Source organism: Populus euphratica, unplaced genomic scaffold (assembly GCF_000495115.2).
Source record: "Populus euphratica unplaced genomic scaffold, PopEup_1.0 scaffold64.1, whole genome shotgun sequence".
NCBI lineage: Eukaryota > Viridiplantae > Streptophyta > Magnoliopsida > Malpighiales > Salicaceae > Populus > Populus euphratica.
In genome coordinates, this window is record NW_011499923.1 from 745,294 (window position 1) to 755,707 (window position 10,414).

The 10,414-nt window shown below is 30.3% G+C and overlaps 1 protein-coding gene and 1 long non-coding RNA gene across 3 annotated transcripts; both read left to right on the forward strand.

Annotated features, from left to right (window-relative positions):
• The first annotated feature begins 39 nt into the window (after window positions 1-39).
• On the forward strand, window positions 40-5,318 carry LOC105135389 (uncharacterized). 2 transcript variants are annotated; one of them, XR_844172.1, is made up of 3 exons: window positions 4,027-4,086; window positions 4,166-4,268; window positions 4,634-5,318. It is a non-coding gene; the product is annotated as an uncharacterized LOC105135389 (long non-coding RNA). The 2 variants fall into 2 exon arrangements; XR_844173.1 differs by lacking the exons at window positions 4,027-4,086; window positions 4,166-4,268 and adding an exon at window positions 40-180.
• A 3,675-nt stretch (window positions 5,319-8,993) lies between these two features.
• On the forward strand, window positions 8,994-9,960 carry LOC105135390 (retinoic acid receptor responder protein 3-like). Its single transcript, XM_011040243.1, has 2 exons — window positions 8,994-9,179; window positions 9,276-9,960. The coding sequence occupies exons 1-2, from the start codon at window positions 9,047-9,049 to the stop codon at window positions 9,725-9,727; spliced, it is 585 nt and encodes a 194-aa protein (XP_011038545.1). The 5' UTR covers window positions 8,994-9,046; the 3' UTR covers window positions 9,728-9,960.
• Window positions 9,961-10,414: the final 454 nt, after the last annotated feature.

A 10,414-nucleotide genomic window follows, 5' to 3' on the forward strand; every position in this document is an offset into this window, starting at 1 on the left:
TATTTGATAAACGACTCCTCTATATAAAACACACAAATCCCTCTCGCAGTCTTCGATTTTTGCTTTCAAATTTCTCTAAAAAAAATCCTTCAAGAAAACCTCTCTCTCTCGAACAAACCCTAACTGTTTCTTAAAGCAGAGCATGAAGAGAAATATTTCTCATCCAGTTTCACTTATATGGTATAATAATTCGTGCTCTTGAAATCTTCTTTTTGTAGGTATGTTTTGTTTCTGTTCAATTTAAGGATTGTTATTGTTTTTGCTTAATTTCCAGTTTTAATTAGATTTCTTTGTTAATGATCTTTTATCCTCTATTTGTTTTGTCTTAAACAAATCTGTACCAGTAATTTGACACATGATTTTCAAAAAAAAAAAATTGCCCATTTTTATTTCTATATCTTTAATCTAAGTTTAATTTATTTTTTTGAACACACACACACTAAAAATCTTGAAAGGAAAAAAAGTAAGATTATCTTAGAGATGGAAACTGCAATTCAGGCAACGAACAATTACTACATTGTAATATATTTTTTGTTTTTATATTTCTTGAATGAGTGTCTGATCCTCTGTGCTTCTCTTCTTTCTTGCTTTATATTTTTTTTTTTGAAAAAAAACTCATGGTCATGAATTCCTAAAATCATAGGTTTAGTCTTGTTTCTCTCTAATTTTCAAACTTTGTAGGTAGTTTTAGTAGTCGGTAAATGGGTATGCTTTCCGTTTCTTTCATGTTTAGTGATTTTTTGAATTTGGTGATAAATGCCTAGTTGTGCAGGAACATGACCGTCAAGTTTTCAGGTTCTTCCCCGATTTACTATATATTTTCTTTGAGGCATGTTGTATATATTTGGTTTAGTAATCAAATTTTCAGCTCAAGTAACAACCTACGTAATGATTCTTGTTTCAGAGTTTTCAAAATTATGTTCTAATGGTCTTTTGCGCTTTTGTTTCGTATGCAAAAATTCGTCGTATCTTGTTGCGTATGTTTTCTGATTTAAAGAAGACAGTAGACAGACAAGATGGGCTTCAAGAAATCTGCTACAATAATCCAATTTGCTACCAGAAATGTTTTTTCTTGCTTTATACTAAAGTAGTATTGATGGTCATAAACTGCTATTTCATTGTGTGTGCGCATTGTCTATTCTAGAGAATATTCATGTAGGATTATTGTCTATAGTAATAAGTAAAGCCTCAGTTTAGTTTTCAATTATGCAAAACCTATGGACAAAGAACTATATCGAAATGAAAGGGTCCCTCCCCTCGATATTGTCATTCACCACTTTAAAGAGGCTATCATGCTATTCAAATTTATGTTCTTTTTAGCACTCCAATTTTCTTAGTATTCAAACTAGTGAGAGAAAATTAGAGAAGTCAAGCTTGAGTGAGAAAATTTGACCAAAGAAAAATATCTTTGTAGAATGCTTGGTTAGTTTTTTTATCCTCTAAGCAAGTTTCAGAATCATACTTGATTCAGAAAGAGTTTGAATACTAGAACAGACTTAATGAATACTGTCTTGATTTTTGTCACTAAGAAAGCATAAATAAGCTGCTAGTATATCAGACAAATTGCACTGATTTGGAGAATTAAGCTATTGATTAGCATGTTGATCAACATTTGGTAGTACCTTTTTTTCCCCTCTTTTTGTTCATTTCTTGCACAACTGTTCTGTCATCTTCATTTGACAGACTTGCTGAAGAGACATTGAATGGGAAAAGAACCACAAATATGATTCATAAATTTATGATAAATGAATCTTGAAATCCTGATATAGTGAATATAAACTAATCTACTTTGCATTTTAGGTTGCACTAGAAAATAACAAAAAAGGAATGAAACTTGAGCCTCACTTAACACACATCATTTCACTTGAAAAACAAAAAGAATTACATGTTACTATACCACTTTGTGGCAACAGGTATTTGTTTGCTTAGTTGGTAAGGCTTCTCACTCTTTTAGTAAAAAAGAGTTGGGTGAATCTGGTTGAATAGAGGAGTCCAAAGTGGATGGATGATTGATGCTCTGAACAATACTTCATGCAGATGAATATATGTACGCATCTGTGGTAAGAATAATGAAGTTGCTTGGCACTCCTTGATATATATATTGCATTGTGAGATCTAGTTTGCATTAACATAATGAAGATGCCACATAGAAACTGATTTTTCTCCTCTTTGATTTTGCTATTTTGGCGAGCATGTTGAGAATATATGTAGGATAGTATTTTATATGTAATCAGTAGTAATTTTAGGCTTATGGGCTTGGTTTCCATAATCTGTTTTCCTTTTGTTAAAGCCACCTAGCTCACACCATTAACCAACTCACTTGAGAATTAAATGTTTTGGATAGAAATCACCATGAATTGAACAGCATATGATTTATTTCCATGTATACTCGGTGGTTTCATTGCAATCCTCATTTTTCATATCTGTAATCTGTTTTCATACTTGGTGGTTTCATTGCAATCCTCATTTTTCATATCTGTAATCTGTTTTCCCTTATTTTTGTTAACCTTCACACTCGTTATTTTTTCCTTCTTTTCTTTGCCCACCATAATACCTGGTATTGATTGGTCAATTAGAAAGTTGGTGCTACATTCTCACAAGTCAATAGATCTTCTTGCAATAAGGGGGTGCTGAATTTAACTTGCTGACTTATAGCATCATATCATTTGATAATATTGTCTTGGATGAATTTGAATGAAAGTTTGGATGATCATGGCCAACTTGTATTCCCTTTCGTTTCAAATAATTGGTCTTGGTTGATCTACTTCCATGTACACAACATCTTTAGGTAATCCAATTCTTGCATAGTAGCAATATCTTGTTTCTCTATTCAAATAGCTTGGATCATGGACAGCTTATTCATGATAATATTGGTTTCAAAGTTGATAAAAAGGGAATACTTTGTAGGCACCTTTAGTTTCTTTTCTGATTTATGAGCATGGTTGGAGGAAAAAGCACATTGTAATGAAAGGTTCATGTGCCATGATTTAGTTATTCATAACTTGCATTGAGACTGATCACATGATTCTAAATTTATGTTCCTTTGGCACTTCAATATTGTAGCCATCAAGTAAGAAAGACTTAGAGAAATGGACTTTGAAGATTAATTTAGAGAAAACTAAAGCTTGGGTCAAAAAACGTTACCTGTGAATAAATTTCTTTGTAGAATGCAATGCAATTTGGGTAGCTTTTGTTAATCATCTGAGCAACTTTTAGAATCTCATTCGATTCTGAAAAAAATAATGAATACTCTCTGCTTTCTTTAGGCAATGAAAAATCGAATAACCAGCCAATATATTACACAAATTTGACTGTTTGGGAAACTTAAGGTACTGATTAGGATGTTACTTAGCAACACATTCTGAATCCTCAAATATGTGCAATTTCTTTTGCTTTCTTCAATCCATTTGATCATCATTGTTTTATGATTTTGCAATCATCTTTATATTGAAAAAGAATGTGGTGTTGATATCTCAAATCATGGATCGCAGTTCAATTTTTTTTGGAGGACATGCTGCAAAGACACTAACATGGAAAATGAACCTGAAACTTAATCCTCCTGTTATAATGAAAAGAAATTAATCTTTCTTGTAGTCTGGTGTGAATCTTCAAGTTGCACAAAAACACAAAAAAATTATATGATTGTGCTCAAGGGTGAGTAAAAAAAACCGACAAACCAATTAAACTGGAAAAAAATAACTGAAAAAATTGAATCATGGAAAAAACCGATTAAACGGATTAGAATATTTAAAAAAAAACTAGTTTGGTTCAGTTTTGGTTTCATAAGCCTGAAATCAAAAAACCGAACGGAACCGAACCGGTTTAATTAAGAAATAAACCAAACCGAACAAATCAAACCGAACTGAAAAAACCCACTAGAAAGTCCAAAAAAGCCCAAAAAACAATATAATTGTCAGTTTTTAACATAAAATACCCAAACCGATCCAAAACCGAATCAAATAGAACCGAAACCAGTTGGTTGGGTTTCGGTTTTTAATTTAAAATAACCAAACCAAACCGAAACCAGCCTGCTTTCACTCTAGCCTTGCACACATTTCATTTCACATTCTTTTAACATGCATGACTGTATACCTCTTTCAGCAACTATTCATAATTCTTTGTGGTAATGCTTCACTCTTTTGGTTTTTTTTTTTTGATGAATGAGGTTTGACATAGGAGCCAAAAGTGGAGGAAGATTGATACTCTTAATAAAACTTAATGCAGACAAACCAAACTGCATTCATATAATGAAGACGATATGTAAGGAAGTAAGTTTTCATCTCTTCGATTTTTCTAGATATGCAGAGACTTAGGCTAGTTATGTAGGATAGCATCATTTCTTTATCTCTATATTTTCCTTTTGCCGAGTCTCCTCCTGATCTATGCCATAAAAAATCACTTTAACAATTGATTTATAGACTATGATTTGTTACAAGATATACTCGGTGATTTCAACATCTATAATCATCACCTCTCGTATATTCATTACAGCTACAGATAGCATTAACCACGTCTTTTATTCTAATATTATTGCATTTTGATTCAATATCTTCTGGAGTTGTCTCCATCAACAAGGCTGTTGGGCTTAATTCAACATGTAGTTTGTGCTTGTGTTTTGTTGTTGCTTATTCAGAGTGCTGATGAGTCAATTCGAAAGCTGATGCTGAATTCTCACAAGTCAACGGATCTTCATGAGGTAAGGGGTACTAAACTCAACATGCTGACTTAGAAAGCATTATATTATTTGATAATATTGTCTTGAATGAGAGTTTGGATGATCATGGCCAGCTTATACTCCATTTGATTTCAAATAATTGGTCTTGGTTGATCCATTTCCATGTATTTAACGTGTCTAGAAAATTCAATTGTGAAGTAGCAAGATTCAATGGGGAGGAGGATTCCATAAATGGAACTAGGATAATGTTACTGTTAGTGCCAGTAACGTGTGATAATTTTCTCTTGAATGGGTTGTAAATATCGGCCGGGTCGGGGCCTTGTGTGTTTGTGCTTCAACCAAGTCAATTATTTGAAACTAGTTATTGACTGGGCTACATGGTTTCGATCGAGCATGATGAGCCACTGGAGATATGAAAGTGAAGACACAAATGGAGAAAAAGCTCAGGCTGGGAAACTATCAACGTGTAGCCCGTCATTACATGGGATATAAGATGGCCATTTTTTTATTTTTTATTTATTTTCCTGGCATGGTTTTAGCAATGATAACTTGGAAACTTGATAGCTAGCATGTTTTCACGGTCTATAGATGGTTTAATTCTGTGTCATGATTGAGTATTATTTATGTTTCGCATTATCTTTCACCAATTTTATTGTAAAGAAAAACACATACTCTATCTTAGTATTTAATACTTTATGGGATGACTAGGTATCAAGTTTCCAACTTTATAGATAAAACTAGACGTGGAACCGTTGTGGGGCTGGATATTTTTTTCCCGTAAAAAACTGATGTTAAAAAATATATTAAAATTCTTTTCTTTAAAAAACATTGACCATATAGAAAAGGTCAAGGTAATTTTACTTGCTAAATTCATGATTTAAATAAAATTAAAATAATTCAATAAAAAAAAATTACAAAACCTTGTTTAAAAAAAATTGATATTGAATGACAAAATAAAATAAATCATAAAGTTTTTTTAAAAAAAAACAATGTTGAATAGTAAAATAAAAAAAATAATGTCAACACTTTTAATTTTTAAATTTATGATATGGGTTATTAGACCATAAGACTAGAAGCATAATGTTGAAATTTAATTTTCAATCAATTAAATATTAAAAAAATTAATTATATTAAAGGTTCCAAAACAAAAAATAACAATTACAATAATGATGATATGACAATTATAATTTTTTTTAGTAAAGGGTGAAATTGAATCATCCTATCTAGAAAAATGATGAAAATTAATTTTAACCAATTAAATGTTGAAAGATGAAATTAAAAAAATTAATTATATAAAAGGATTAAAAATTATAAAAAAAAATAGCAATTAAAAGAATAATTATTAAATTGAAAAAAATCAATTAACAACTCCTAATTTTTAACTAAAGGGCAAAATTAAAAAGATCAAAAGAATAATGATCAAATAGAAAAGAATAGCATATCACAAATTAAAATAAAAAATAAATCAAAATTTTACAGAAAAAAGTATATAAATGAAAAAAGATTAAAGTTATCACAAATTGAAATTGAATGTTGAAACTGAAAATAAATTAAAATTTTACAAAAAAAAAAAATAAAAAAAACTAAAGTTATCACAAATTGAAATTGAAGATAAATAAAAAAAATTTTAAAAATAGAAAGAAAAAAAAGAGTAAAGTTGTCACAAATTAAAATTGAAATATGAAATTCTACCACATAAGTTTTACAAAATAATAATAATAATAAAGTAGATATCTAGGCTAGAGAAGAAATCTGAAATCATGAATTGCTAACATGAATTTCAAAGGAAAAAGAAGAAAGAAAGTGAATCTTAAAATGAAGATCAGACGCTGTTACATTTTAGGTTGGCTAGGGCAATCTGTCGGTTGGTGTTCAAGTGTCAACCCACTATGGTTTCCTTCCTAATGCTTGCCATCTGCTCCTGCTGGGTTCCATTCGATTGAATTAATATTATGAGCTATAGTTTAAGATATATATATATTTAATATGTTTTTTTATTTGCAGCTAATTTAGGAAAATAAAGGAAAGAAATACGTGGGATATGAAAACAACCCTTATCAAGGTTACTAAAGTTGTTTAAGAATTTATAATAATACATCGGTTAGATTATATATCATTCACACCCTTATTATTTTTCACTTAGGTTCTTTCTCAATAAAATTATCAAATCATGTTACATAATCTTTAAATTTTTCTTTAAGAGAAAAACCAAGATTTTCAATTGAATAAATACTTGAAATATAAATTATATTACATTTAAGCACATTATTATATTTTGTGTTGTTTCTTTATCTTTATGACACCATAGATGTGATATAAAATGAATTTGATTTAAGAAGGAAATAATTGAAAATATATGAATTATTATTATTATTATATATATATGGAATTTAAATCTTAAATAGATTAAGACATGATATACTCATGCAAATATAAAAATAATTGGGACGGTCAAATTGAAAGAAGATTTTTCTTATTTATACATAACTAGATATGCTCATAAGTTTTTAAGTAAAAGAAATATTTCAAAGTTAACATTTTAAGAAAAGTCACATAACATGTATATGATTTCTTAAAAAAAAATGTCCACATCATCCTTTATCCACATTTATTTGGAAAAAAAACAAATTTAAAAAATAAAATAAAATGAAAAAGTCACTCAACTGAGTTACAATACAATAACTCAAAATTAATCATTTTTAAATCACAAAGAATTGTTCACTTAAAAAACTTATTTTGATTTTTAGTAAGTTTTTTTATTTTGTTTTCATAATTTAGGTTGTAGATTTGACTAGTTAACTTGATTTTTTTAGTTGAATTTTTTTTAATTTTATCTTTAATTTTTAATTAATTTGGAATTAAGAATTTAGTTTGTTTTCTTTGATATTATTATAATTTTATTACTTGGATTATAGATTTAACAAGTTTAACTGAATTTTCAAGTTATTTTTTTATGTCTTTTGTATAATTGATATTTTTTTCACTTTTATCCTTTAACATGTAGTTAATTGAAAATTAAGTTTTATAATTTATTTCAACTTACTTTTTATAAAGTTATCACCATCACATGATTTGAATTATAGGTTTGATAAGTTAATCTAAGTTGACTAGAGTTGTTTGTTTTTTGATCTTTTTTTAATTGATTTTTTTTTTAAATTTCATCCTTCAATATTGGATTGATTAAGAATTAAATTTTATAATTTTTTTTTATTTATTTTTTTATAGGGTTATCTCTATCTCAAGTTTCAAGTCACGAATTTAACAGATTAACTTAAATTTACTTTATTTATCTAATATATTTTTATCTAATATATTTTTATCTTTATATTTCAAAAAAATGTAATCTTAAAGTTTTTGTTTTTTTGGTCAAACTTTATATTTAACACCCATTCAGATTATCTCTTCAATTTATCAAGTTATTAAAATCACATCAAATCAATTTTTACACTATTTAAATTTTTCCTTCTCCTCGAAAATAAGTTTGCAACACCTTAATAAATTTTTACTTTAAAAAATAAATTGATTTGAACAGTAAGCGGTCTAAAGAGATAAGTCATATAAAGAGAAATCATACAAAGTTATTCCTGCTTGAATATTCGAAATTTTGTTAGACAATCTGATATGAACAGTAGTGTCTGGTTCGCACCAAAAACCATACAGAAATAGCGTTGGGTTCCAGCAATAATTGATTCCTATAAAAAGTGGAGGTCAAGTTTTTATTTCAAGTTCCAAGTCTGCCCTTTCCTTTATTCTTTATTACTTCTTTGCATGCATCTTATCTTATCAGAATATAGTTCCTGTTGCAATGCCTACATCACCATATTTTATCACCATGTATGCCTGTAACAAGATTTATTACAAACACAACAAATTGAAGGCGCAGAAGCTTACTCCAGAGTTGTTGAGGGTCTCTTCAGGTTTTTTTTCTTCTGAAAATGTGAAGAGAAGTGTATCTAATATCACGTGGGTGAGGTATCACATTCAGGTCTATATATTCTGGCATTTTAATCTCCATTTGGCATCTGAGAAAAGATGAAGGAAATTCTAGAAACTAACTTAACTTTTTGAGTTTATTTTTTAATAGTCATGAATTTAAGTCTTTTCAGGGCTATCAGAGACTTGTATAATTATTAATTTTGAAGCGAGATACAAGCAAACTTATAAAGTCATCATCCGTGCAATAGTATCCAAAGAACACATGCGGCGGCAAGAATCAAAAGGGTACAATATCACATGTAATGTTGGATTCGGAGGAACTTCTACTTCTACTGCAATCATCTCTTCAGCTTAACTATTTCTTTCAAGTTGTATTTACATAGACGGCACCCTCACGGAAATATTCAGCTTGAGAGAAATAGTTAAGCTGGAGGGATGCTTCCACTAAAAGTAGAAGTTCCTCCAAATCCAATATTACGTGTCCAGCATGACATTTCTCGTTGGGATATTAGACTAATACCAGAGGGTCTCCATATCTATGTGCATCGGCCTGGGTACACCCACCATGGTCAGTTCTTCCTTTCATTCTGACACTTCTCTCGTCATTTAATTTGTTCCAGACTCCAACAATTTTTATCAAAAATATATGCTTAATTTATGGCAGGAATATATATAGGCGATGGGAAAGTCATTCACTTCGTAGGCCCGAAAGCCGGACCCACAAGGGCTTGCAAAAAATGTGGCTTCTCAAGAAATACGGGCCATGGAGTGGTGGAAACTTGTCTTGAGTGCTTCCTCGATGGAGGATCCCTCTGTCGATATAATTATAATGTGCCCAGAGTAAGGCTTCTTATCACTTTTCATACCATGTGCCCTAATTGCACCACCACTGAGAGATTGGAATCGGGGAGGGAAATTGTTGCGACTGCAAAAGAAAAGTTGAAAGAAGGTTTCGGCAAATATAACCTCTTGTCTAACAACTGTGAGCACTTCGCAACATTCTGCAGTACAGGAACTGCCTTCTGTCAGCAAGTTAAATATACAGCAGAACTTGCTGCATTCCCTGTTCTGCCGCGACCTGTTGGTTTGCTTATGTTTTACAGGGACCTCATTTAAAGACTTTGGATGTTAAGAGGATGACAAGAGGGAAAAAACCATTTCAAGTGTCTGTCTAGCATCATAATTAGCAGCACTTCATCATCATGTATTACTCATAAATCATACATTCTAGCATGCACGAAAACACCTGGCTATAGCCAGGTCCCTCTCCCAATCATAGAAGGAGAGGTTTGTACGTAGCTTGGTACATGGCAAGCTTCGCATATAATAAAACCATTATAATTTACCTACTCTCCTCTTCTTTCTCGATATCATGTTCTCTACTTTACTAGTAGTGTCCAAAGAGACCTACGTGTGTAAACAGAGGAGCTTAAGGTTTTTTCAAGGACTTGTTATGGCATCGGTTGGCAGCTTGTCTCGCGAAATACCTACATTTTTTCATGTATATTTGTGATAAAAATATCCAAGCCACCCAAACCTCATGATATCTTCATCGAGCACTTACAGATACTCCTCTCCTTTTCTTTTATTTTCTTCATCTTACTTTGATCCTCCTCTAGAAATTGTAACACTCTCCATTATCAAATGGCATGTCGACTTCAAATGAAGCAGTTTTTGTTCTTCTTTTGGTATGGAGTTTTTGGTTTTCATTCTCCATTTATTTTTATCTCTAAAGTCTCACTTATTCTCTCCTATCTTATTATATTTTTTACTCAAATTATAATAATGAAATAACTTTATAAA